General features: G+C 43.6%; 2 protein-coding genes across 10 annotated transcripts in view; one reads left to right on the plus strand and one right to left on the minus strand.

The window, feature by feature from the left end:
• Positions 1 to 200: 200 nt before the first annotated feature.
• On the plus strand, positions 201 to 16559 carry LAMP5 (lysosomal associated membrane protein family member 5). Its single transcript, XM_034764108.1, has 6 exons — positions 201 to 381; positions 718 to 890; positions 1573 to 1704; positions 2006 to 2111; positions 5055 to 5243; positions 15576 to 16559. The coding sequence occupies exons 1-6, from the start codon at positions 324 to 326 to the stop codon at positions 15752 to 15754; spliced, it is 837 nt and encodes a 278-aa protein (XP_034619999.1). The 5' UTR covers positions 201 to 323; the 3' UTR covers positions 15755 to 16559.
• Positions 16560 to 21989: 5430 nt separating this feature from the next.
• Positions 21990 to 26646, minus strand: part of PAK5 (p21 (RAC1) activated kinase 5) — a 177283-nt gene continuing 172626 nt past the window's right edge. For all 9 annotated transcript variants that reach the window (XM_034764118.1, XM_034764109.1, XM_034764114.1 and 6 more), the window contains 2 exons: positions 25334 to 25468; positions 21990 to 24631 (listed from right to left, as the gene is read on the minus strand). In XM_034764118.1, the coding sequence (XP_034620009.1) occupies positions 24476 to 24631; positions 25334 to 25468 (291 nt within the window). In that variant the 3' untranslated portion in view covers positions 21990 to 24475. The remainder of the gene's footprint in view (positions 24632 to 25333; positions 25469 to 26646) is intronic.

The raw sequence follows: 26646 nt of genomic DNA on the forward strand, positions 1-26646 counted from the left end.
GAGAGGCGCCCCTCTCCCCCCCAGTGCTCCTACGCGTGCCAGGCGAAGCGTTTGGACCCGTTTGCAGAGCTGCGGGCACGAGCAGGTCCAGACGCGAGCTCCGAACTCGTCCCTGCTTTTGTGCTCCAGCGGGGGATACCTTGGACAGCTCCCCCACCCGGCATTCCTCCATCCCCCCCCCCCTTTCCTCCTCCTCCTCCTCCAGCTCCCAGCCACTCTGCTAGCTTGGTGCATTTCGCAGCCTGACCGTGCAGCGCCAGAGCCGGGAACTCGCTCTTGGCCCCGACAGGAATTCCCGGCTCCAGCGCCCGGCGGAGAGAAGCATGGATGTGAGGCTCAGAGCCGGGCTGCTGCGGGTCCCGGGCCTGCTGTGCCTAGTCCGTGAGTAGCGCTCCGACGGGCGGGCGGGCTGAGGCTAGGGGTCCACCGGCGAGGGGACCTGCCCGGCTTGCGGGCGAGTGGGGAGCTCCGAGCATCCTCGGGCGGCTGTCTGGGAGCTGAGCCATGGGGATGCGTTACAGGCGGCTGCCTTGCCCAGAGAAGGGCTTGCAATAAAGCCGATTCATTTCATGCAAAGGGCTTAAGTGGGGGTGGGGGACTTGGCTGCAGAAGAGCAGGGCAAAGGGGTAACTTTTTTTTGGCCCACCACGCTGCAAGCGGAGCACGGCGCCGCCAGCAAGCCCCGGGTGTCTCTACCGATCTGTTTTGTTCCCGCAGATGCCATGGCTCGAATCGGGGCCGAGCAAGAAGTGGAGAACCTCTCCGGGCTCTCCACCAGCCCCGAAAAGGATATTTTTGTGGTGCGGGACAACGGCACCACGTGTCTGATGGCCGAATTTGCAGCCAAAGTGATGGTCCCTTATGATGTGTCGGCCAGCAATTATGTCGATGTAAGAGGGATTTAGGGTCCCGCTTTCAACGCGCGGGGCTGATCTTTTAGAAAGGGACGTAGTATGTTCGCTTAGCCTCGGGCCCGAAAGCCATTAACATAATGTCCCGTGTTCAAAATGAAGATCTCAGCCCATCCCGCTAATGACCCCACTGTCTCAGTATTTTAGCGCCATTAAGGGATCTCGATGCTAATTGAAAACCCCTCTCTCTGTCCATGCGCTTTGCCAGCAGAAATGATTCAGAATAGCGAATCCAGCTGCATTTGGACAGAGAAAGTTGTCAATGCCTGAAATAGCGTCAGGAAAGAACCCAGTTCCCTATAGGCAAATGTATCTGCTTTCCTGTATGTTCCCCTTTTTGCTCCTACTCTTAAGGGCATATTTTTTTGCTTGGGTTGGAGGGGGAAGGATCACCTTTTTTTCTGATAACATCTGCATCTGAAGAAGTGAGGGTTTTTTTTTTACCCAGGAAAGCTTATGCCCAAATAAATCTATCAGTCTTTCAGGTGCCACCGGACTCCACGGCTACCCCCTGATACTTTTTTCTGATGTTATTTTATATCGGAGCCCATGTAAACTACCCCCTTCTATTGTCCCTAATCATTAACCGTTGGGACTGGTGTTGGTCATCCGGCCTTTCTGTTCGGTTGTTGAACGTGTGTTGTGTTGTTTGCGCATTTAGTTGATAACAGAAGAAGCTGAGATTCCGCTTTCCCGAGGAGCAGAAGTGAGGGGGAAATGTGGCACTACCGAATCGGAACTCCAAATATCGTGGCTAGACAAAGTTTACACCCTCAAACTGTATTTTGTAAAGGTAAGTGACTGGGTGATTGCTATGTGCCTCCGGGTCCTGCTTTTTGTTTTCCCTTTTCACTAAAAATCAAGGACATCTGATGCCAGCAAAACCAGCCCGAAATCTTAAATTCGGCTTCATTTGAACTGGTCACAGGGAAACCCACAAGCGGGGAAATCCCGCGATCGGTGTGTGTTAAATGAGATGCGATCGTTGTAAAAACCGACCCACAACCATTATCAAAACGACGCGAGCTGTACATTTTAATGCCAGGGAAGTTCATTTACCGAAATAGCCATTTTTTAAAATTTTGGATTGGCAGGAAGGCCACAACACAACCAAAAGGCAAGAGGCGGTCTGGAAATTGAACAAGATCCAATTTGTCTATGATTCTTCGGAGCGAACCTACTTCAAAGATGCCGTCAATCGTAAGTGCTGGCTGGGAAAGGCCTTTTCCCCCACAAGCCAAAGAGCTTTCCCCTTGGCCGTTGTTGTAGATGAAAATAAAAAAAGGTAAACGGAACACTGAGCTGTTCGGGGTACCCGGGAGTAAAGCGGAAGGGGGCTGGGTTGTCTGATGAAATCAGGAGGAGTGTTGATTAAAATCCAATTTAATTACAAATAAAATATTGCTCTACTGAAACCACATCCAAATAGTCCAATCTTCCCAGCGTATGGGCCATGCCTATGAAATGCAACTATTCACCCACGCCTATAGCATGAATAGGTAAAGAAGGAACATGGAGACAAACTAATTTCCCCCCTAACTGCTACACTGACCTCCTCCCGCTTTTATCTATCTATCTATCTATCTATCTATCTATCTATCTATCTATCTATCTATCTATCTATCTATCTATCTATCTATCTATCTATCTATCTAGTACAATTTGCTCGCAGTCCCCAGATATTCTCCTTGCCGTGGCGAGAAAACCGTATTTCCCCCAATCTGCTTGCTAGGCTAGGCAAAGCTTAAACACGTTTCTGTCTTTGGGAGGTGAATTCAGCGCGTTTTCTAACCAAGGCGGTATCTAGCTGCTGGAAAACTGCCCCCATCTTCATCCCCGCTCTGCATCCGCTTTTGCAGACTGCGGCAGGTCTACACTGCATTCAGGAGAGTAGGAAAATGCCTGTGTTTTCAGTCCCTAGAGCCCACCTCCCACATTCTGCTATAACCTCAGTTTCTTCCTCTACCACTGATCACTGCGGCTGGCAGTTGCTGTACCAGATCCTGTTCTCCTGCAGATCAATGGGTGTTTTGAAATTGACTTCAATAGGAACAGGATTCAGGTCCTATGTGCGGTTAATTTGAAGGAAACCACCTTTGGACTGAATCACTTAAATAGTAATAAGGGATGGACGTTTACCTCTGGTTTTCTTTTCTGATGTTGGGGCAGAGGGGATTGCACTGGTGCTGCTGTGTACGCACACACTCACTCACACTCTCTCTCTTACTTTTCTTCCCACCTTTTGTTTCCTTTCTCAATCTTTCCTCCTTCACTCATCTGAGTTTGTTTCTTTTGATACTTTCCCTCCTCCGCCCCTTTTCTTTATGGTACATGAACGATAGGCATCTCAGTGGGATAGTATTGGGGGGAACTTGAAGCACTGGAATGGGTTACCTAGGGAGGTGGTGGAATCTCCTTCCTTAGAGGTTTTTAAGGCCCGGCTTGACAAAGCCCTGGCTGGGATGATTTAGTTGGGGATTGGTCCTGCTTTGAGCAGGGGATTGGACTAGATGACCTCCTGAGGTCCCTTCCAACCCTGATATTCTATGATTCACCATTTTCTTGATAAATTGAAAGACAGAGCTATCCTTTTCTGTCCTAATAATTGCCACTACCTCTGAATATTTCAGAAACTGTTTGGCTTCAATTAGACATCATGTTTATCGTTCTTAACCACCAGCAGTTCAATTCTCTTCCAAGCACAAAACCCTGGGGAAATACATTCTACATGTTCAGTTACATTTAAAAATAATTCTGTAATATGGGGACATCCACAATTCCATGCACATTGCTCAATGATGTCTTAAAAAAACGACTTGCAACATATTTCTCCTGTAAGTGCAGGGAGTGCATATGGAATTTGTGTGTTTATAAACACTCATGTAAGCTGTACAAAATACACCATTTTTGTTTTGCAGATAGTCACATAAAACTTCTCGTCCTGTAAGGCTCTAATCTGGCAGAGACTAGCGGCTCAGTTGCTCTCATACAGGATTGGGGCCTTATTTTTTACAATGGTTGCAAACCCCATTAATTCTTGGTTTTGATAAAATGGCCGGTATATTAAATGTGGAATAACATCACGCTTCCCATTTTGTCAATGGGAATGCCAGCTTCACTAGGGGGGAAAAAGGCACATTTACCCATTTCTACTAAGAACATAGTCTTTTGGGTTTGAAAACTAATGCATTTTAACTGAAAAATAAAGTTCACCCCAAAAGGGTTTGCATACCTTAATGCACCTCCCATAATTGAGTCTATAACATAATGTACAACTTTGAATTCTGAGTATTTTTCATCTTGTAGTGAATATTTTGCATGCCTCTAATACACAGCCACACACACATTAACTCTCACACACTGAGCAAATATGAAGCCCTATTGCTCTAGCATGTGAAACCTAATGATGAACACAAGGGCTGCAGATGATCAGAAAGGCAGAAGTTATTCATCATTCCATACAGCTGATCTTGCACAGTCTTTGTATGCAGAAATATGTTTGACATAATGAGAAAATTTTGCCTTATTTCCACTTGGCTAATGATCTTTTTTTTTTATTTCCAAGAAACACAGTAAGAGCTAGGTTGAGTCCTGAACTGAGTGTCTCAAGCTATTATTTTTTTTTTTTTTGGCACCCCAATACAGAGGTACGTGTAACCGCAGTCCTTGCTGTTGCCTGCATGCTGGGAATATGGGGCCTGAGCCAAAGCCCATGGAAATTTATAGAAAACTTCTCATTTGCGTCAATGGGCTTTGGATGAAGCCCACTATGCGGTCAGCACTGCTAGCATCACTACACTGATTGAGAAAGGCGGAGCAATGTCTCCACTTTACACTGGGAATAGAGGGAAGTACACGTTCCTAACGCTTGGTGCAGTGGCCGTACTCTGCTCACCGGAGAGATCCCACAACGCTGCAAGGAGCTCCCATTGGGTGGAGTGGTTCTGCTCCACTTCCTAGTAGAGTTCTGTGTTGTTTAGAAGGCACAATCCAGCCCCAAGAATAGCTATTGATTTATGAAAGCACATGCCCACCTCCCCGCAATCCAGGCACATCTCCACAGGGTTAGCGTTCTTAGCAACACTGGCAACTGCCAGATTTTGGGGTCTAACTGTTTCACTGCTGTTTATGTGGTCTCAACAGCTGGGAAGCACACAGCCAGCTCGCACCACCTTTCTGCCTTACTCACCCCAGCTGGGAAATCCTACGAATGCCAAGCTCAGCAGACCATCTCCCTCATCACCAGCGATCACCAGAGAACCGTAACTCTCTTGCTGTCAGAAGTCCGCATTCAGCCTTTTGACATCAGTGCTGACTTCGTCTTCAGCGAAGGTAGGAATGTGCGGCAAAATCATTTTGAGCCTAATCTCTGGCCTAATCTCTGCATCTCTTGCACACCTCAAACTCCCAGTGACTTCAATGAGAGTTTTGAGTGTGCTGTCTATACAGGATCAGGCTTTTATTGGGACGTTCAACATGATCCTTGCCTCCAAACTCCTCCTGGGAATTAGGCGCTGAAGCACTTTTGAAAATCCCAGCAGGTGCCTATCTGCATCACGAGGAGCCTAAATTCCTTTACCGATCTGTCCCGAGGTCCCTAGGCTGTCTGTCTTTTGTGGGGCAAGTGACAACTGGTTGTGATTTGTCTAATTGATCAAGGTGCTTTTGGCATGTGCACTGATTCTGTAATGCATCATCCAAACAGTCAGCCAGCATTCTATTGGTCTGCATTACATTGCAGAGGGAAGTTGGCAGGCGACTCTGGGCCTTTCTAATGATTAGTTCAGGTGGACACAGGAGGCAGAGATCTAAAGGCTTCTTTCAGCACTACAGTCTGAAACGGACCGTGTGTGGGGTTGGTGAGGGAGGTGGAACTGCACTGAGACTGGGTTATGGGGAGAGGAGGTAAGAGCAGAGGCCTCCGTCACTGCAGCAGGAGGGATGAAGGCCAGGGAGACACAGGCTGCTACCTTTCCCTGACCAAGCTATTGCTGGGTCTTAGTGCTCCATAGATTTTATTGCTTTCTCAGAAGACGGGGTTGCCCCCCACTGGTTGGGGACTATTGATGAATTGGTCTGTGGTCCAGAGAACTGCATTTGTTGCATGGTGTAATCTGAATACAGCATGGATCTGGAAGAGGAAAATGGTTTTGTGGTCAAGGCACCGGACTGGGTCTCTGGGGACGTGGGGTCAATCCTCAGTTCTGCTCCAGATTTCCTGTGTGACCTCAGGCAAGTCCCTCATTTTCCCTGTGTCTCAATCCCCTATTTCTGAATTCTGTAAAATCACCCTAATAACACTTCCCAAGCTCATAGGGGTCTGGTGAGGATAAAATCCATTCATGTTTCTGAGGTTCACAGAATCTGTAGTGATAAATGCTATACTAAAGCCACTAAAGACAGAAAGAGAGAGAAAGAAATCCTTATTCAATGCAGTGTTTGGAGGGTGTGGAGCAAATGAAACATGGACCCTCCCACTGAACAATGAAGATAAAAAGAAATATTGAACAGTTGTCTTTGCCACGGAGTACCGTCCATCTTGTGCACTGAACGAGGCGGGGAACCTGCAGGAAAAGTAGTCGGAGGTCATGTAATTAGTCAGTGTCCTGTAATTCACAGGCAGAAAATTATAGATGGGTGGGTAACTCTGTCATTTCCTCACTTTTCAGTACTTAATTCTTTTAATGTAGTATTTTTAAAAATATAGAATAGACAGAAGCTGCTTCTGTGTTTTGTATGTCTTTGTTTTTCCCGATTTGGTCAACTTTATGATCAAAGAAAATCTGGTTTAACAGAAGATATTGTCAGAACTGTATTGTTCTCTGCACTTTTTGTTGTTGTTGTTGTTCAGAATCTGCTGTTAGCACATTGTACTGTGGCTTTTATTTATTAATTTATTTATTGCTGCAAGTATGTTTGTACCTGAAATGCTTAGATTAATACTGACAGGGTAAAATCCTGGTCCCATTGAAGTCAATGAGAGTTTTGCCATTGATGTCAATGCAGCCAGGATATCATCCAAGATATTTCTATGGGGCTTGATCCAGTTGTCTTATAACTCAGGCAAAACTCCCAAATTCTGCTCTGTTATCTGGTGTTCCTCTGGAGTCATGCCACTGACTGACTGAATTAGAGCTACTCCAATTTTATACCACGTTAAATAAAGGTTTAGTTTGGACCAACGGTCATTTTGCCTGAGTTAGTATTTTAGGATCAGTCCCCTGCAAATTCCAGCTTTACTGGATTAATTAAGTCTATCATTATTCCTAAGCAAGGTGAAAGTAAATAATACATGGAGTAGCCAGATCCGTTACTAATTAACTGATGATTAGAAAAGGGTGGCGTTCCTTGTCAAACATAACATTTAAAATATTGAATTGTGTCATTCTACCTGTGGGAAATAGCTCCCCGTGTAGTAATACAAACACTTACTGCAAAGCACAGTGCTTATTACCACAAGTACTATTCCCCTAAATTACATAGCAAACATATGCTGTTACAGGCCCTGACTCAGCCGGAGCTAGAGATGGCTGCATTACTCACAGTGAAGATGGGAGTGAATTATATAAGTCTTCTCTATCGGCACAAATAAACCCTCTATTCCTTGCCATGCCACCATGTATTCTGTATAAACCACAGGAAAAAATATTATAGACATTTCAGAGAGATTTTTTGACACTTTTCAGATGCTATTTTTTTGTATCCTCCACCTGCAAATCTAGGCTTCCTAGTATGATGGGTACAACTGAACAGGCCTTGTGGGTGTGGGTTGGGGGGGAAATTTATAACTGAAATATGCAAATTCTTATTAAAATTACCCAGCGTAGCTTTTCTGTCTGTACATAATATCCAAGTTGTAAAGTCTGCTATCTCGTACCATAGCTAGCCAGCAACCAGCACTTTATACCATTCCCAAAAGGCCTTTCCTGATTTTCTAATGGCACAACGCTTCTCTTTGAACCATAATGGGCATGTAAATGCGTCACTTGTCCGGGACTCGACACTACCCAGGCTAGGTCTAGGACAATGTAATTGCATGTGGGAATTCTATCTTTTGAGGAAAAGAGGTAATATTTATTTGGCAAACTTGTGAGGTTTGTTTTGTTTTTTTTGAATGGTGGCTGTTTGAATTAGTCCCAAGGGAAAGTAAATAGCGGGCAGCGTACAGATGAGGTGGTCAGAGATGCCAGACAGATGTACGTTATCACACAGCTCCACAATTTAACAAATGATTCTGCCATTTATCATGTGCATACCATTACTACATATGTGGGATGTCTGTGTACAGGGCATGTATGTAAATATAAATTATGCATTATTATTTGTTCAGCTTGGGATCTCCTGCTAGTCTTAAATTACAGTAATTAGCCTGCTCCTTTGCAACTCATTAATTTCACATTTGGTAAAATTTCTATTAATTATGAACAAGCTACATAATACTTTAAAATATATTAGAATTGAGAAAGAGATCTGCTAAATCTGAAGAGACTTTTATCTGCAGGAGGACTGGTGCACTTTTAAAACAGAGATGTCAGTATGAATTAAATAGTGAGAACTCTTGTCCTTACCATTTACAAATTGGCTTATGAACCGTCCCATAGAATTTTGTAGAGAATTGTAGCTTTTGTTAATGGTTAACCAACCCAATAGAATGTCTATTACACGTTTAGTACATATTTGTCTTTAAGTCCTTTCCCCCAACCCTTACAAATACATTCATTGCTTTTATTTCTTTCCTACACCTAACGCTAGTGCTGGTTGAACGCTTTTTGTTTGAAACTTTTTTTGGTGACAAAAATGGCCTGTTTTGAAAACAGATTTTTCTTTTAAAATTTCAGTTGAAAAAAAGGAAGGGGGGAGGAAGACCAAAATTAACCCTTCCCCATCAAACCAAAAAATGTTCAGTTTTTGTTTTTTTTACTGAAATAAAAATTTCCCACTTTTTTGGGATGAATATACTTATCATTTTCATTTTCAAGGCATGCCAGTTCTGTATTTGCCACATGGCCCTCTACTTTCCTATCCCTAGTATAACCGTACTGTTTTAACAATACCGGTCTAGTTAAAGCAGAACAACCTCCTAGTATGGACACAGTTATACTGGTATAAAGGTACTTATACTGTACAGCTTATTCCCATAAAGGAAGGGGAACCCAAAAAACAGTAATCCTATAAAGAAGACATGTCCCCACACAGCACTAAAGAGCTGGGAACTGGGGTGGAATCGGGACCTGGAGGCTGTGAGTTAGAGGCACCACGGAGGTACCTACCTAAGGGCCAGATTTTTCAAAGGTGCTCAGTTCTTTTCAAAATCTAGCCACGTATGAGCATTGAACATTTCTGCAAATCTGGCCCATCATGGCAAATCCAAAGTCAATGGGAATCTTTCCAGCAACTTTGAATATGGCCCTATATTTTGCTGGTTTGGGGCAATGGGTAGGGGAACTGTTTTCTAATTTGTATCTCATTGATGTCTGTTCTAATACAGAGGGCTGAACAAGAAAATGTGCACGTTAGCCGTTAACCTGAACAACATGGGTACTCACGGGGGAAAAAAAAAATCCTACTATCAACTTATACGGGGCATAGTTGTAGGGTGGCCTGATTCTGATCTCTCTTACATTGCATGGAATTACTCAGGAGAGTTATACCAGAGTAAACAGCATAAATGAGAAGAAAATCAGTCCATGATTTTATCCTTCTCTTGAGTATAGGATAAGCACTCCGCACAGAAGCCAAGGCATGCCACGATAAATACGTTGTGTTTCCTTTGACAATATCACGCTCCTAAGGAATAAATGACCATGCATAAATAACTCATATCAACTTGTGTAGAGTATATGTTTTAGGGGACAGATATATAAATGACACCACAGCTGAGTAGCCTGCCTCCCAAAGTAGAAACGTCAGTGCTCACCATTGAGTTGAGGGGGTTATATTCCAGACAGTCTTTGTTTGCTGAGCAATTGGCTTAAAAAAAACAACTGACAAGAAGGACAAGTTGTTGTTTCTTGCTTACAAAAGGGTTCCATCCTGCAAGGTGCTGGGCACTGTGGCCTGATCCAGAAATGCACTCCAGCACATGCTTAACTTTAAGTGTGACAAATCCCACTGATTTCAATGGGAATACTCACGTGCTTAAAAGTTAAGCATGTGCTTTTGCGCTTTATTGGACTGGGGCCAAAAGAATTTCCCTGCTACTGTGGGAAAGGAGATTTTTTGGGGGGGGGGAGGGCGTATTCTCCCCTCAATGAGCGCATTTAATGTCACTTATGGGAATTATGTGACTCATGATGCACTGTAATGGTACAGTCACAGGGAGATACCATAGTGCATCATGGGCTGTGTAGCCAGCCAGGGAGTAGGGACCATAGGTGAGCATATGGGCCTGATGGACCCAGAACTACAGCTCCCATGAGACACCCCAGTGGCTTAGGCAAAGTCAGAAGTTAATCTTGATATGAATTGAAACGTTCCATTTTGATTTTCCTGCAGAAAACTTTTTGATTTCAACAAAATCCTCTTTTCTGATGGGAGAATGTTCCAGCTGAAATTTTTTGACTGTCCCACTGTCACGCTTGTGGTCCAAGGCTGAGGACAGGGGCTGGGGAGTTAGGAGGGTTGGGTTCTATTGCTGGATCCTCCGCTGCTCCGCTCACTTTGAGCAAGTCCCTTTACCTCTGCATCATGCCTTGTTCCATCCACCTGGAAGAGGAGAGTCACAGCACTTACCTACCACAGAGAAGTGGTGTGAGCCTCAGTGCTCGTAAAGTGCTTTGCTCTCCTTGGACGAACGGTGCTACATAAATGGAAAGTATTATGATCATCTATCTGTGAGCAATCAGGGTCCGTAGCGTTTTAATTCCCCCAGCAAACACGTGCTTGCTTAAAACTCACCTGTCTTCCGTTACATGCGGTCACATCCTGACTCTCGAATAGGGTCCCAAGGGAGGCTGTCGAATCCCTGTCATTGGAGGTTTTTAAGAACAGGTTAGACCAGGGATTACGAGACATTTCGTTTACGTGGACCATCCACAGGACCAGTCCCCTGCAGCTCCCAGTGGCCATGGTTCGCCACTGGGAGCTGCAGCAAGCAGTGCCCAGCACCTCCCTGCAGCCTGCCACTTCCCACAGCTCCCATTGGCTGGGAATGGCGAACTGTGGCCACTGGGAGCCCTGCCTGTGGACGGTCAATGTAAACAAATTGTCTCCTGGCCTGCCAGCGGATTACCCTGATGGGCTGCGTGCTGAAGGTTGCCGACCCCTGGGTTAGACAAACATCTGTCAAGGATGGTCTAGGCAGGGGCGGCTCTAGCTTTTTTGCTGCCCCAAGCAGGGTCCTGCGGATTCGGCGGCTTGCCTGTGGGAGGTACACCGGTCCCACGGCTTCGGCGTACCCGCCGCTGAATTGCCGCCGAATCCACGGGACCTGCAGACCTCCTGCAGGCAAGCCACCGAAGGCTGTCTGACTGCCGCCCTCGCAGGGACCGGCAGGGCGCCCCCCGCAGCTTGCCGTCCCAGGCACATGCTTGGAGTGCTGGTGCTTGGAGCCGCCGCTGGGTCTAGGTTTACTTTGTCCTGCCTCAGAGCAAGGGGCTCAACTAGATGACCTCTTGTGGTCCCTTCCAGCTCTCCATTTCTATGATTCTGTGACTCTGTGTCCACTGATCAACCAAGACCTGGGTGTCCCACTCTGAAATGGTGAATAGAAGGGTCAATCAAGGAGAGGAACATGTTCATCAAGCTGAAAATCTCACCTGTGCAGGATAGGGAGACAGCCTTGCTAATGACCCTACAAACCCACCCTCTGGAACTCCCTCTCCACTCCATTCTCTCTCCATTGACCCAGTGGTTGGTAGCCACAGAAGGGCAAGATCCCTCTCGGGCCACAAAGGATTTGGGAAGTAATTTGCATCAGTTTTTCTCTTCCCCCTAACCAGCCCGTTTCCACCTACACACCAAAGAACTCCACAGCACTTATCCAGAGAGCAGACTTTGACCTTTTCCACCCATCCTCACTCTTGGGTCCGGGGGCCATCTTGAGCACTTGCTCCCAGTGTGTGTCCAGTCCGTGTGGCCTTACGGAACGTCCACACCCCCTAACATCTGTCACGTAGCTTTTTGGAGCTTAGTTCTCACTCTGTGATCTATAGACTTCCCCATGCACAAAACACAACCGGGGAGATGACTCCTCAGTCCTTTTTGACTGAACTAACCAGACACTCTTCCACCACTGTCTCTTCTGAGAGGTTGAAGGTGATGCCTCTCCAGGACAGTCTACAGGGAATTCCACAACTGACCATCTGAGACTGAAGTGGGCTAATTACAATATGATTTTTAAAATAAGAATAGAGAAGCTCAGATTAAAGCAAAAGCAAATATAGTAAATATAGTGTGATGTTTTGCAAAGCTCACTGGGCATGATCCAACGCCCACTGAAGTCAATGAGATCTTTCTATTGACTTTCTTGGGTTTTGGCCTGGGGCTCTAAATAGATTTGCTTTGGGTTGAGTTAGAGTGAATTAAAATGAATTAGTAAATAATAACAATATTATTTGCTCTTATAAAGCACTTTTCATCCATAGGTCCCTTAGGAATTTACAAAGCAACCCCATTGGCCAGGCAGCTCCCTCAGTCAATAGTCTGTGACTATTAAGAACATTACAGACTTTGAATCAGCTGATTGGCTGCGTTTAAAGAGACAAGAATCATATAGTTTTTAGCATTCCCTTATCATTAATTCTGCTTTTTATTAAATATGAAAAAAACTGATAGATTACTGCCTTTGGGCTAAATTATGGAGATTTTAAACAAAAAGTTTTTTTTTTAAAGCAATCAATTTCCTTTCACCCATTACACTTATGCAAACATTGCAAGAAATACATATTTCCTGTTACAATGTTCTTGTGACTTTTTTCTGCTTAAAATAATAGTTGACGTCTGAGATGTGCAACTTGGCTTGTAAACAGTTCTCATTGCAGAGGACATGGTTGGCTTAGTTTGGAAAAAATGAATTTAAAATAAGGGAGTTAAGATGTTTGACATGGTGGCATTGAGCAGGTGAGGTGGAAAATTTGATTACGTTGTAAGATGTGATGTTAAAGATCAGTGTGGTGTATATGTCCAGCAACCAGTGATCTGCTCAGTATGGGGACAAGGAGCATTAAGATTTTGGCAGTGAAGTGTGGAGGTCCGGTGAGCTGAACAGGTCTGATGCAGGGAACTTACGAGCTTTGCTGTTGAAGCCAGCAGGCCTTGTAAACTAACTGTTAGCGATGCACACAGTAGCTGATTCCCATGGCATTTAGGCACCTAAAATCTTTGAGGATTTGGGCCTAAATTCTTTGAATGTGAGACAAGGGCACAGAGTGGTTGTAGCTCCTCTGCGCTGCTCGCATAGGTCATTAGGGCCACTGGATCTATGTAATTCTGGCTTCTGTGTCCCTTACTTTAGCTCTCCTCCACACTCAACTCTGCTCTCCACATTAGCCTTTGCAGGTTCAATACCACAAATGCCTGTGTGCCCATATGCCTGTGGGTTGGAAACAACATTCCAATGGGATTCTGACTGTCATTACCTGGAAGGGGTGTATTTAACCAAACCCTGGCATCAATTTTTGAATCCTGAATAATAACCAGTAGCCACTTCCTCCCTCTTTTTTTAACTGCATTGCAGCAATTGTGGCCGTGTCTATAACAGAGTACTGGTGATTAATCACTGTTCTGGCAAAAACAGTGCAGGGACTGAGTTGAAAAGGAGACAGCTAAAATACTTTTCACATCAATGTTTTTTCTTGCCTTCTTTGTTTTTGTTTTTAAAAAGCTTAATAATCGAATTCTTTCCCCAGATAGATTAGCCCCTTTCTCCATGGCCAGCTGCTTTTTGTACCCGGAGTTTTGAATAGTTGTTTTATGAACCTCAGTAGCTCAAAGGAATTGTAATAGAACCAGGAGTGTGTCAGCAATAAGTGGCAAATTCTCAGCGGGTATAAGTTGTCAGAATTCCATTTGAGCAATTTTCCCTGCAGTTACTGCCTGGCTTTGTGTATGGGTGGGTGATTATGCCCTCTTGTGGCTGGCATACATAGAGGATAAGCGATTCACATCACTCAGAGGAGTTCTCCTTTAGTTTTAGTGGTAGAGGACTGTGTTCCAGAGTCAGGTAACCAGGGTGCCAGGCCTGACCATCTTTAATAATAGGGGGAACTGGTATTTAGGTTGTCTAACACTTTCCATTAAGATTCACACAACCTTTATTTGAGAAGCTCCTTCACCTCCATTGTTTGCAGCAGGTATTTGAAATTTGGCAGGGAGAAAGCCCTGGGGCCAGAGAAGTGCCTTTTCTTTCCTCCCTGAAAATCTGAGAGAGACTTTTGAAAATTGCAATTTTTTCTTCTGTCATTTGCACTGTCAGCAACATTTTAGCAGCACCCTCTCAGCCTCCTGAGTGCTGTCCAGCTTGTTCAGTGAATAAGGCTGCGGAAAAAATACGATGTGATCATATAACTAAAGACTGCATCATAATGCATACGCACAAGGGCATCACATTAAGATTGTATAGATCAACTAGATTCTGGCATTTCCTAACTTTTGAGTGCTTGACTGTGCTGTCTAAATAACATGTTTTGTATGTAATTGTTCTATATTGCAGTGGTACCCAGAGGTCCCTGCCCCATTGAACTAGCATTGTACAAATGAAGAGCTTGCAAACTGTGCATATGCAATTTATCTAGTAATTGTGGCTGTTGCCTGTAGGGCATTGATGCATTTGCATTAGTGCACATCTTCATCCCAAGCCTGCAGAGTTCTTATCCAGGGTGTCTTTACTCCCACATTCCATCTCACTGAAATCAGTGGGAGCACTCTGGGTCGGGTCTTCAGCTTCGCTCTGTTGACGTTTACACCCATTGAGGAGCTGGATCAAAGACTGAACTACCCGCTTTCACCTTCAGGATAGTCCCTGCAGGACAAGATGCAGGCACATTGATAAGTCACGCTTTCCCTACTATGTAGATAAAGGACTTCAAACCCAGGGCTGTTAATCTGGAAATCAAAGCGTGCCCCACCCTTCAGCTGTAACTGCAGTGCTAATACCCTTGCACTGGGCCAGATTATAGAAGGGGAGGGATGAATAGGCCATAACTCCGCTTCACTATCAGACCCTGAAGTGAATTCACAGGGCTGGCAGTTAGGAAGAAACAAATCAACCCTTTTTTTTAAATTTGCAAACCGAACAAAGGTGATTTGGAGTCAAGAGACAACGAGCCCCCGTGAGGCCATTTTTACAGTCACTTTTCAGCAAAGGAAGGCACTTCAAGAATAAAAAAGACTATTAAGACAGACCAAGGTGCTATGGTAATAATAATAATAATAACAATAATAAATTGACATGACTTGTTGAAAGTTAAGCATGTGGTTAAGTGCTGGCCTGAACCAGGGCCTACAGTGGTCAATGCTATTTTAGTTTTCTTTAGAACAGTTGAGCCACCAATAACTAATGATTTTTCCTTTGTTTCATTGCTACTGAACATGATTTTATTCTGTACAGATGATTTCACTGTAGGCATTATTCAGTTAGCTTTATTTCACTGGCGAAGTTCATTTTGCAGTACAGAACAAGTTAATATTTAAAATATTTCATCATCTCTTTCTCTCTAATTGCAGAACATAAGTGTCCAGTGGACGAGAGGGAACAGTTAGAAGAAACCTTGCCTTTGATTTTGGGTCTGATATTGGGGTTGATGATTGTGATAACCGTCTGCATTTACCATATCCACCACAAACTGACAGCCAACCAGGTACAACTTCCTCGAGACAGATCTCAGTACAAACACATGGGATAGATGGCAGGATGCATCCAAACTGAGTACTTATCAGGTAGACAAAGCAAAAGCACTTTTTTTCTGTAGGTGAGGACACACACGCATGATATATCTACAGTATAATGGCCAAATGGAGATGAAAACACTCTTCACAGTCAAAGCTTCACGCTGAGGGCAAAATTCTCTTCTCATATTCAAACCCCAACATTTTACTCTCCCCACATATGCAGCACTCCCTTGCCATACATGTATGAAGAGCTGGGTATTGGAGTGAAGATTTACTACTCAGAGTTTTGCTCTAAGCATTAATTTAGTGTATTCATTATTAAGAGCCATGTCCTGCATTCCTAACACACTAGAAATTCCCCTGGAAGTCAATGAAAGGAATCTAGGAGTGGCCACAAAGTAGACATTTTATTCAGAAAAATCCAGGCCAGACCTTCAGCTGGTGTAAATTGGTGTAGCGCCAGTGAAGTCAAAGTCAGCTGATTTCAACCAGCTGAGGAACTGACCAGGCATTTAAGGTTGAGAGAGGAAAGTTTGGTTTTGCTTCTGAGTTACACTTACGAACCTGTTGATGCACAAAATATAGAGCACCACGCTACTGCAAGTCAATCAATGCTTCTGGCTGGGCGTCCTGCACGTATTGTGATTGTCTTTGAAACGTTACATTGCTGCCTGAACCTGACAATTTCACAACAAAACAAAAATGTTACCGTTACTATGCAGATCATTTCAGGTGTTACCCAATGTAACAGAAAATACGAACTCTATCAGCTAATGTAAAACATTTTTAAAATGAATTAAAATATACACCCGTATAAAATTTGATTTGCCTTTTTATTGTGAAATGACCTAAGGTTGTCTATAAGCACTGGTCGTTTATAAGACTGAATGTAGATGTACGTGAAGAGCGTGTAGAATGATACAAAGGTGGATTTAGTTTGTGTTGGCAGTATCTTTGGTGCAATAATGGCTAGTTGTACTGTAGTTTGTATGTTACAATGCGACCTAAAAAATGCATCCCTCCTCCCAGCCATTTGCTTGTTTGCACGTTTTATGAAACATGGGGTATTTCACTAACGTCCTGTTCCCATTGAAGTCACTGGAAAGACGCCCATTTTTAGTGCAATTTCAGTAGTTATTGAACCAAAATGTACTTTTCTCTTCTTATTTTACCTGATTTAAAGAGGAACACCTAGAGAACATCTCCCTGAACTGCCTGTACTATATATTATATGTTATGAGCCAAGAAAAATATTAATTCAAATCCTGAAACTACGGGAGAACTTATTTGTATGTTTTTTAATAATAAAATAATATATTTAGCGCCTAGTTCTCCTTCACAGTGAGGTCAGGATGGGCAGAGATGGTGTCCCTGGCCTGTGTTTACCAGAAGCTGGGAATGGGCGACAGGGGATGGATCACTTACCTGCTCTGTTCAGTCCCTCTGGGGAACCTGACATTGACTGCTGTTGGAAGACAGGATACTGGGCTAGATGGACTTTTGGTCTGACCCAGTATGGCCGTTCTTATGTTCTTGTGCCTCTTTATACCCCCCTGGAAGTATAAAGGGGCCTTAAAGAGGTGTACGTTACATATATAAAATACACCCACTTTAAGGAGAATCAAGCCCTTATTTATTTATTTATATTAAGGGCTAGATTCTGCCTCTCGTACATTGACTAGCACCTTACTTCTTCAACAGCTTCACCGATATGAATGAGGCTAGTCATGAAGTAAGGTGCTGTTCACAGGAAGAGTGGAAGATTCTGGCCCTTTCATAAGTGATCCCAGTTAGCTATCCTGGGATTCATGCACATAGTGAAAATAACACCGGGCCTGATTTTCCACTGCCTTGCACGTTGTGTGTGCACTCATTGACACCCCTGCAAAATCCGAATAATAGGAGCCTTTTCCGTCCACTTTGCAGCACTGCAAAGAACTTACACGAGGCGCAGGGCACTGGAGAACCAGGCCATTGACAGAAACAGGCAAGTCTAAAACCAAAACCAACCCCACTTGCCCTCCCTGCAGGCAAAATCCGGAGAAGAGGGACAGACCTTGCACTGTGCCCTAAAGCTCAAAAAAGCCAAGCTCTCTAGGATTAGCTGAGGAAGTGACTTACAGACTTGAGGGTACCCCACTGAAAGCTCCCCGTCCCACAAGACGCACGCAACTCAATCTACAGATTCTAGCTTGAATGCCCCAGCTAACCTAAACGGCTGTGGTGCACCAAAAGGCTTGTGGCAAGACAATCTCATATCTCGCCTGGAACTAAAGGTTCTAAAGATGAAGCCAGCACCTTGAAAATAAGAAGTCAGTGCTGGTGTGGGATAATAGGCACCTAATACTAAATAACAGGTGCGCAGCCACACTTGGACACGACAGCTGGTGCAGAACAACCTTGTCCACATCCTAATCTCAGTCTGACACTGGGAAAGCAAAGAGCTCACACTGTCTAGTTCTGATGAAGCAGACATCAGCCACCGTCTGACAGCACCACAGCCTAAATCAAGTCTCTATGTCTCTGAGCAGCCTTGCAGGTATGTTGAGCAGATGAGAGCGAAATGTAGCACTCCATGCAAGAGGTCACTTGAAGCAGACAAGCAACTGCCCAAAAATGTGCTTTTGGGATCTCTTGGAAAGGAAAGCTAGACCCACTCAAGAGTATCACCTACCCAAAGGTTTCATTCCACAGCAGTATGCTAAAGATGACCATAGTGAACAGCTGAACTGCAACGTGGTCCAGTCAGTGTCATTAATGTTAGTCACACTCAGGTCTTATTTTCCCCCATGTCTGCAGGAAGAGAAGTGACAGCTCTTACTGTGATAAAGCTTTGGTCTTTGGGCTTTCAAACTTCAAGTGCAGGTGCTCTGGGTTTGTGCCACCACCATTAGAGGCAGGATCTGACTTAGAATCACGGAAGCTGGTTGTTGATGTACCCTCTAAGTCACCAGAATTCGCCATGGGAAATTCTAGCAGCACAGCTACGTATACCCCTGATGGAGAGGAGCAAGATGAAGAGCTGAGACTGTTTCTGTGTATAAGTAGAATGGGAAAGACCCTTTTTCTAATCAGACTCTAGCCTGGCCTGAAAGCCCCAAAGCCCCTGCTAGCTCTAGCAGATGGAAGCGCTGAAGGGAATGATTTCACCTACCCTTTTCTCTACCGTAGATGCAGCAGCATTTGCCGCTGCGCTCACCCCTTTTTATATTAATGGAACCGTTCCCTGGTGCTGAGATGCTCGCCTGTTCTCGCTGCTTTTCTCTGCATGTCTCCTCTGCCTTTGCCTTCCTTGTTGTTGTCACTCTTCCAGCCAGGAATGGGCGTAAAGCTGCAAACATCTGCTCAGTGATTTTACATCCAAGTGCGAAAAGAAAACAGGCAGATGCCAAACGAGCCCCTGAGCTGTCATTTGTCTTTTTTACAGTCCATTTCAGCAGAGATGGCTCCAGGCACCCAGAGGCGGTAGGGGCAGATGATGCACCAGGAGCCCCCTGCCAGAGCGCCAACAGAAAAGCACCATTCTGTCTGTGCCTTTGCTTTCTATTCCAATCATGTGTCTATGCAGTACTCCCCCGCCCTCCAGAAGCAGCAGCTGCAGTGTGAAACTGGCTCCAGTCAGGCTTCCACACTGCAGCCAGGGCTCAGACATAACTGCACAGGCATAGCACCGGAGCCAAGCGCCTGCCTCCTCCTTGTGCAGCCGTGTTCTGGCCTTCTCTCTCCTCTAAGCTAATCCAAGTGCTGGGAATGGAGGCGAGGGAAGGAAAGGGGGAAAGAGCCAGAAGAGAAAATGGAGGGAAATAGAGAAGGAAAGTAAGTGTGTGTGTGTGTGTGTGTGTGTGTGTGTGTGTGTGTGAGAGAGAGAGAGATAGAGACAAGAACGGAGAAGATAGACAAAGCAAGAGCGTGACCAAAAGGAGGGAAGAAGAGGAGAAGCACTAACCAATGAAATACTTGACTCTGAGGGCCCCATTGATCCCCTGGTGGGTTATGAATCTCTCAAGCCAATAGGCACAATTCATACCTATGGTGAGATCATATTGGGAATGAGGGAAGCCTGGATGGATCGCTCCTACACAGGAATGTAACCGTAGGGCTGGGATTAAGCTCTAGCAAGAAATCTACATAGTAGACATTTATTGTTGCCTGGCCCAGTCTCCTACAGGACCATTAGAAGCAGTGGGCTAGGTTCTGCTCTCATTCACATGCTTATTAATCTACCTCAGTCTTTCAAGGACAATGATGTCCCTTCAGATTTCTGCTGGTGTCGCTGAGAGCAGTATCTGACAGCCTTGCTAATCAAAAGGCTGATTCTCTTTTGTAGCGAGCTCATTTTATGCGGCTGATGCTGGAATCTGAAAGGAGGGGATAGCCAGTCCATAAACCCCTTTGGACACACTTGACCGGACTGTGATCGTCTTGCACACAAGAATCCTCCCTGCTTGCACAGCTACAGGACTCATGCATTCTTACACGTGGGGCCACCTCTGATGTAGCTGTACATGTGGATGCTAGGGGGCCATGCTGAACTTACCACCCATTGGTATGCATCTACCTGTATTTCCAGTCTGTCTTCCTGGCTCTTCTTTTTGTGACATGCTTAGCTCATTTCTACTTAACTGCAATCACTGACATATCTTTCACCTTGGGGTTCAGTCTCATCCATTTGTTTTCTTCCATTTGCATGAAATGCTAAGGAAGTGCTCTTTCATATTGTGTAGTCCACTTTATACTTTCTGCTTCACCATGTCTGCTCTTCACTATATGTAATGGTTAGCAGTACACTCCTCTGAAATTGTATTGTTTAAGCAGATTAAGCTTGATTTTTCTGTCTTCCAAAGGTTTTCAATCTAGCATTTAGTCTTTCAACCTTGCTTGTCAGTTTAGATTTGCATGTATCAGCTGACTCATCTGGAACAACTATTAATTCTAACCTATGACATTTTTTATTTTTCTTCCTGATTTGCACTGAACATTATTGTGATGTCCCTTATATTCAGAATTCATTCATTTCTCTTCTTGTTTATTTCTCGTAATTCATTCTAGATCTTTAGGTGCTTATGCAGAGACAGCAATGACGTCAGCCAATAAAGTAACTCATTGACAATAACAGGTGCTGAGGTGCATCATGCTACCTTTCTTGTCATTTGGATATGTTACCACTGGAATGTTACAGTTGGAAGGTACCTTCTCATTCTTGAAATATCATGCGCACAGCCTAGTAAATTACACCGGCAAAGCACAAGACACTGTATTTATCTAGGCGTGCTGAGAGAGTAGCTCAGTAGCTTTCGGTAAGAGAGCGGTGGTGAATGGTTTTATCTGTAATCCAACAGACTCCCAGACCAGGAGTGAAATTCTGTTCCCATTGACGTCAATGGCAAAACTCCCATGAACTTCAGTCAAGGGCAGAATTTCACCTGAGGTTATTAAAGATGAGTCCAACATGGAGCCTAATCGGGTTCGTAGCACTATGGGAAAAGATGTTATTCCAAAGTTGCTCCCATACACAGTCAATACCAGCGGCACAGGGTCAAAACTCATCCTATTTCTGGGGTTTGGTTTTATTAACAAGTTAATATGATAAACAACAAACTGAAGCCTCCGCAAGCTCATATGATTCCTCTTTGGATCTGCTCAGCCTCAGTTTAGATTCCTCTGTGTCAAAGGCCACTCCAATCTCTCTTCTGTCTAGGGTGGAGTTTACAAGCTACATCTGCCACAGGGCGTCAGCAGAGCTCTATGAACTTTTCCTTATAGGCTTTAGGGGAATCAACTAAAAAAGGTGGGCCCACAGAAGGACCCTGTTACAGCATCTTTAAAAACAGTCAGACTAATAACTGCAGATACATGTTGCAATTGAGCGGAAGTTTCCAATACAAATTAATGCTGAAATTTACTGACCTTGATATTAAAATGTTTGTCTTTGTATTTTGTTTTCTTTTTTTTATTATCCCTTCAGAACAACTCAGTCATCAGAACTCCATACAGGCCCTGCACATTCTCTGTTTTAATCCTCCATCATTGTCTGCCTTCTGAGTTGCCTAGCTTGAAAGAAAATGGACAAGTCCGTTTATACATTTTTTTATTCAAGTGCCCCTTCATACTGATAGCTCTCATAAATTACTAGAGGATGAAGTCAACAGAACTTTAAAAAGAACCACTCTCTCTTGCAAAGGAAATATTGCTCAGCATTTTGAACGCAGGGAAACACAGAAGAGGCAGGAAAAACACAAGAAAAATGCAAACATTTAAGTTTTTATTTGCATGTGGATTTTTTTCCACCAGTAGCTGGAGCTCACAAAACTTTTTCAGCTGACAATAACTTTTAGTAAACTCGATGAATACTGTTTAAAAATATCTAGTGATTAGAAAATTACACAAAATTCTCCACTTGTACTGTTTAAAATGTGCTGAATCTCAAAACCATTATTTTATTCAAAGATGATTAAAAGTTTGAATTTTGTGGCTAATATAATGGTTCTAATTGTATATTATTGTCTTTATTGATGTAGCATTTTTCCTGAGTTGTCAAGACCACAGAATATGAGCGTTTTCTCTTTTTGTAGACTTAATTTCATAGTGTCTTGTACACAAAGATTCTGTGGGTGAGATTCAGGCAACACTCCCATTGCAAATGGTGGGGGGAGCAGTAAACATGGAGGCATAATTCTAATCTTCACCCTCATGGTTTGTAAGAAATGCTGGGATTCAAACAACCAGAGCTCTCCAGTCAAGGAAGGCTGTTACCGACTATCAGTTGCTTGGCGACACCAGGGTGTGGCATGTTCTCTTCAGACCCAGTCCAGCAATCTGAGACAGCCTTTTCGGAGACCCTTTTCACCTTAATAAAGAGTGCAGATCTAGGCCCTACGAGCTCCATTCTTTGAGATGTCGAGTGTCCTCAGTTCCCACTGACTTCAAAGAGAATTAATAGAGCTCAAGACCACACACAGGACTAGGTATATTTTGCAAAGTTAAAATATGCAAACTTAATATTAATCTAAGAAAGAAACATGTCATGATATGCAAATTGTAGAGGATTTACTAAACATGTAACATTCTTGTTTGATTTTGTTTCTCTTGTTTGCTCTAACTTTTTTATGGTATAAAAATGAAGGCTCTTCTTTGCCATTGGCAAAATCTCTTTCTGAGAAGAAAACTCAGAAAGTTCAGCTCAGCAGCATGCCAGAGCTGTGGGTTTTGTTTATATTTTACTACAATAAATAATGAACAACTTATTCACAACAAAATTCCATAATAAGAAACAAACTAATCAGAGTGTTTCCACAAAACTGGATTATTGATGTTTATCATCGTATAGCAAAGTGAGGTCAGTAAGAAAAAACGATTTGGAAAAGACATGGCTTTTGTATTATGCATAATTAAAATGAACTAATCATTAATAAATAAAATTTATTTATAATTGAAATAATCATGACACACTTCTAAAAATTTTAAAGGCAAATCTACTTAGGCCTACAATTAACATGCAAGTTCATCCAACAAGCAACACAAAATTTATTGTAGTAGTCAACTGTTCTATCAACATTCAGAAAGGTCTACACAGCAGCACAACTTTTTCTATATGGAAAACACATCATAACATTATTACAACAGTCTGTTTGAAATTTGGAAAATACCCGCTTGGTAACTTGACCTCTACAGTCAATTTCTGACTTCTGACACATGATATAAATAATGGGGATTATTTTGTGATAACGAGGTCAGTATAGACTAAATGAAAAATCTGCCATATTGCTAGTAGATGATCCTTTCTCATTAACCATCTCTTGAACAGATGTACGTGAGTTTGATGTACTAAGATACATGGCTCTGAAAATAATGATATGAAACAAAACCTCATAATTTATAACATTCAACATAAGCACTTCTTTCTATTGTGTGACTGTAATCATCTCATCCGATCTAGTGATTCCAGAAATGTTCAAATCTTTAAAACTATAATTTCAGTGGTGTGATGGGAAAAGCATCATTTTTATCAGTACTGTCTGCACCCATCTCTGTGTCTGTTATTTAAATTCCTGGAAAATCTGCCAACATTCTAAGTTCCTAAAGGTTTTTTTTTTTTTTTTTTCCTGTCTTCAAAAGGGATAAAAAAGTAGGAAAGGTTTTGTTCAAACGCTTGCTAAGTTCCTCTTATTACTTCAACTAGCACGATGGGTACATGACATCAAAGTACTGTAAATTATCAAAAAAGTACTATACAGAAAATTACAAATTCATTTCAAAATACATTACACTGCTATGATTGAGATCAAAAGTGCTTTTTTTTTGCCAGAAAAGTGTTCTTCTGAAATAGAAGTGTCATAGCGTTTACTTTTTCAATAAAATTCTGGTGTTTTATCCCGGTTGTGCTATAATCTATTATCTTTCGCCCCCTCCCCCACAACCACATGTGTAATTGAGTCCATCTGCTTTGATGGCTGAAAGGCTAAGAGATGACTACCTGTGGAAAACGTGCTTCATGCGACAGTGCTAGAAGCCAACAGATGACTGTTTGATTTAGTGGCGAAGGAACGTCACAAGTCCTTTATAACCCAGGAGAGCACCTCATTGTTTTGTACACTGTATTATTTCCATAGAGCTGTTCTGACTCTGATAAATTTCTGTAGTGTTGCACTTCCCCATGGTTTCCACACAAGCTCTGGATTCCTTGGCAAGTCTTTCTCCAACTTCTGTACGCGCCGCCTCCTGAAAATTCACTGAATTCAACGGTGCCTGTATTGCCTCATGAGTGGCACAATACAAGAAGGAGGGCCTGCCAGTTTCAAAAACGGATGTCTTAATAGTTCTTGTGCTGTTGCTCTCTGGGAGGGCTCCCTCACCAACATCAGATCTAAGAACCCGCGGAGCACTGAGGAAACCTGCAACATCACATTGACGTTATGAAAAGCAGACAAAGTAAGTAACTTGCCACGCCTGAGTGGCTTTTCAAACCAGCTTTGCTGGAAAGTCAATTGAAATATAGGTTAAGAGCACGCAGAATTGCGGCAGGAATTACAGTTAGTACATATATAGGACTGAAAGGGCACTTATCTTCCCTATATGAGTACATTAAGAAGTCATGTGGCGTGAGTGGGGAAAGAGATCAGAACATGGCACTTAACATGACTCGGTATAAAATGAATTAGCACAGCACTAAGCCTGGTCAGTTTTTCTTATTACTGAGGGCCAAATGCTGACTCTATCAGGCCATGCAAAGGAGTAGGACTCCCCTTCACAGGCCACTTGGAGTTTGAGTTTGGATGTGGAGAAATACATAGGGCTGCTCACCCACTTACTCTAGCCCCAGAGTTGGTGGGTGGGCAGAGGTGGCGAATGAATGGAGCTTCGATTCCAGCCTATCCCCCTCCCAATTCAGTGTCCAGAGTAACTAAGCCAGCACAGGATGGAGTGGGTAGTAATCTACTCTTGGTATAGCCCCACAGAATACTACTATACCCAGTTTATGCACCACCCAATGCTCAGGGATGTGCCTGAAGTCACAAGCTAGCCATCATGATTAGGTTATGGATTTGGTTGACCTTAATATGTGCATGACTCCATATAAACATGAGCATGCTCACCTTATGTATGTCCTTCACTCGTGGGGGTAAGTTATCTCGGATTCTGCGCATTGCTTGGAGCGGTGGCTCATTGAAATAAGGTGGTTCTCCATCTATCATTTCTATTACCATGATACCAAGTGACCAGATATCCACCTGCAATGCACCAACAGTTGTTGAACTGTGCAACTAATAGACAAACACATATACAAGGATGAGCATTTTGAGATGTTCAGTCTTCCCCGCCCTATAATACCGTTGCTTTTTATGCAGTATGTTCTGTTTGTTTCAATGGGACCTTCTGCTTAAAAACGGATGCTCCGTTGAGATGGCTGCTAGCTTTTTACCCACTGTTAATACATTTTGCTACTGAGAAAAAAGCATAGACTGAAAGGAATTCGCAATAAATTATGGGCCAGATTCTCAGCTGGTGCAAATCAGCAAAGTTGATTGAGGCCAATAAAGATTTCCACCAGCATGGGCCAGATTTGCACTAGTATGTGTCAGATCCAAATAAGGGCCATTGACTGCAATGGAAAAACGCTGATTTACAGCAGCTGAAGATCTGTCCTATAGAGCATCTAGAACACTGTATGTTTATGAGAATATTGGAAGAGCAGAGTATAATTTAACTGCCACAAAACCAGCTATTTTAAGCCTACTAAGCTCCGTATTGAATAATAATGGGCCTGATTCTCATTTAAATTAATGCTACTGGCAGTGTAAAGGGGGTTTAAAGTGGAATAAATACCTTAGGCACATTTTAAAGCCCCTCTACACTGCTTGAATAGTGTAAAGCGGCCAAAGGGTATGTCTAAACATGGGTTTGATTCCAAAGCTTGTATAGACATACTTGCTCTAGCTCGCATTGAACTAGCGTGCTAAAAACGGTAGTGTAGCCACTGTAGCATGGGCAACGGTGAGTGGGGACCTGGGCTAGCCATGCTGAGTGTAGACCCACCTGAAGCTCGTGGGTATGTACTTGGGGTAGCTAACCCGCGCTGCTGCTCACCACTGCCAGTGGCTACACAACCATTTTTAGCATACTAGCTGAGCGAGCGCTAGTGTGGGTATGTCTATGCGAGCTGTGGGATCATTCCTCCAGCTCTGAGTCTAGGCCTACCCTTGGCATCAATGACCATCGGGCCCCGTACCATTTGTGTACTGAGCGCCACACACAGTGGGCCAGAGTTGGCTCTCAGTTACATGCAGTAAATCCAGAGTAACAGAGATGACAGTGGCATTTTTCTGGTTTTACACCGCTCTAACGTAGAACAGAATTTGTCCCACTCTGCATTATGGGTAGATACAGCCTCTTGCTTACAGCTTTAAAG

This window comes from Trachemys scripta, chromosome 3 (genome assembly GCF_013100865.1).
Source record: "Trachemys scripta elegans isolate TJP31775 chromosome 3, CAS_Tse_1.0, whole genome shotgun sequence".
In the NCBI taxonomy this organism is placed as follows: domain Eukaryota; kingdom Metazoa; phylum Chordata; order Testudines; family Emydidae; genus Trachemys; species Trachemys scripta.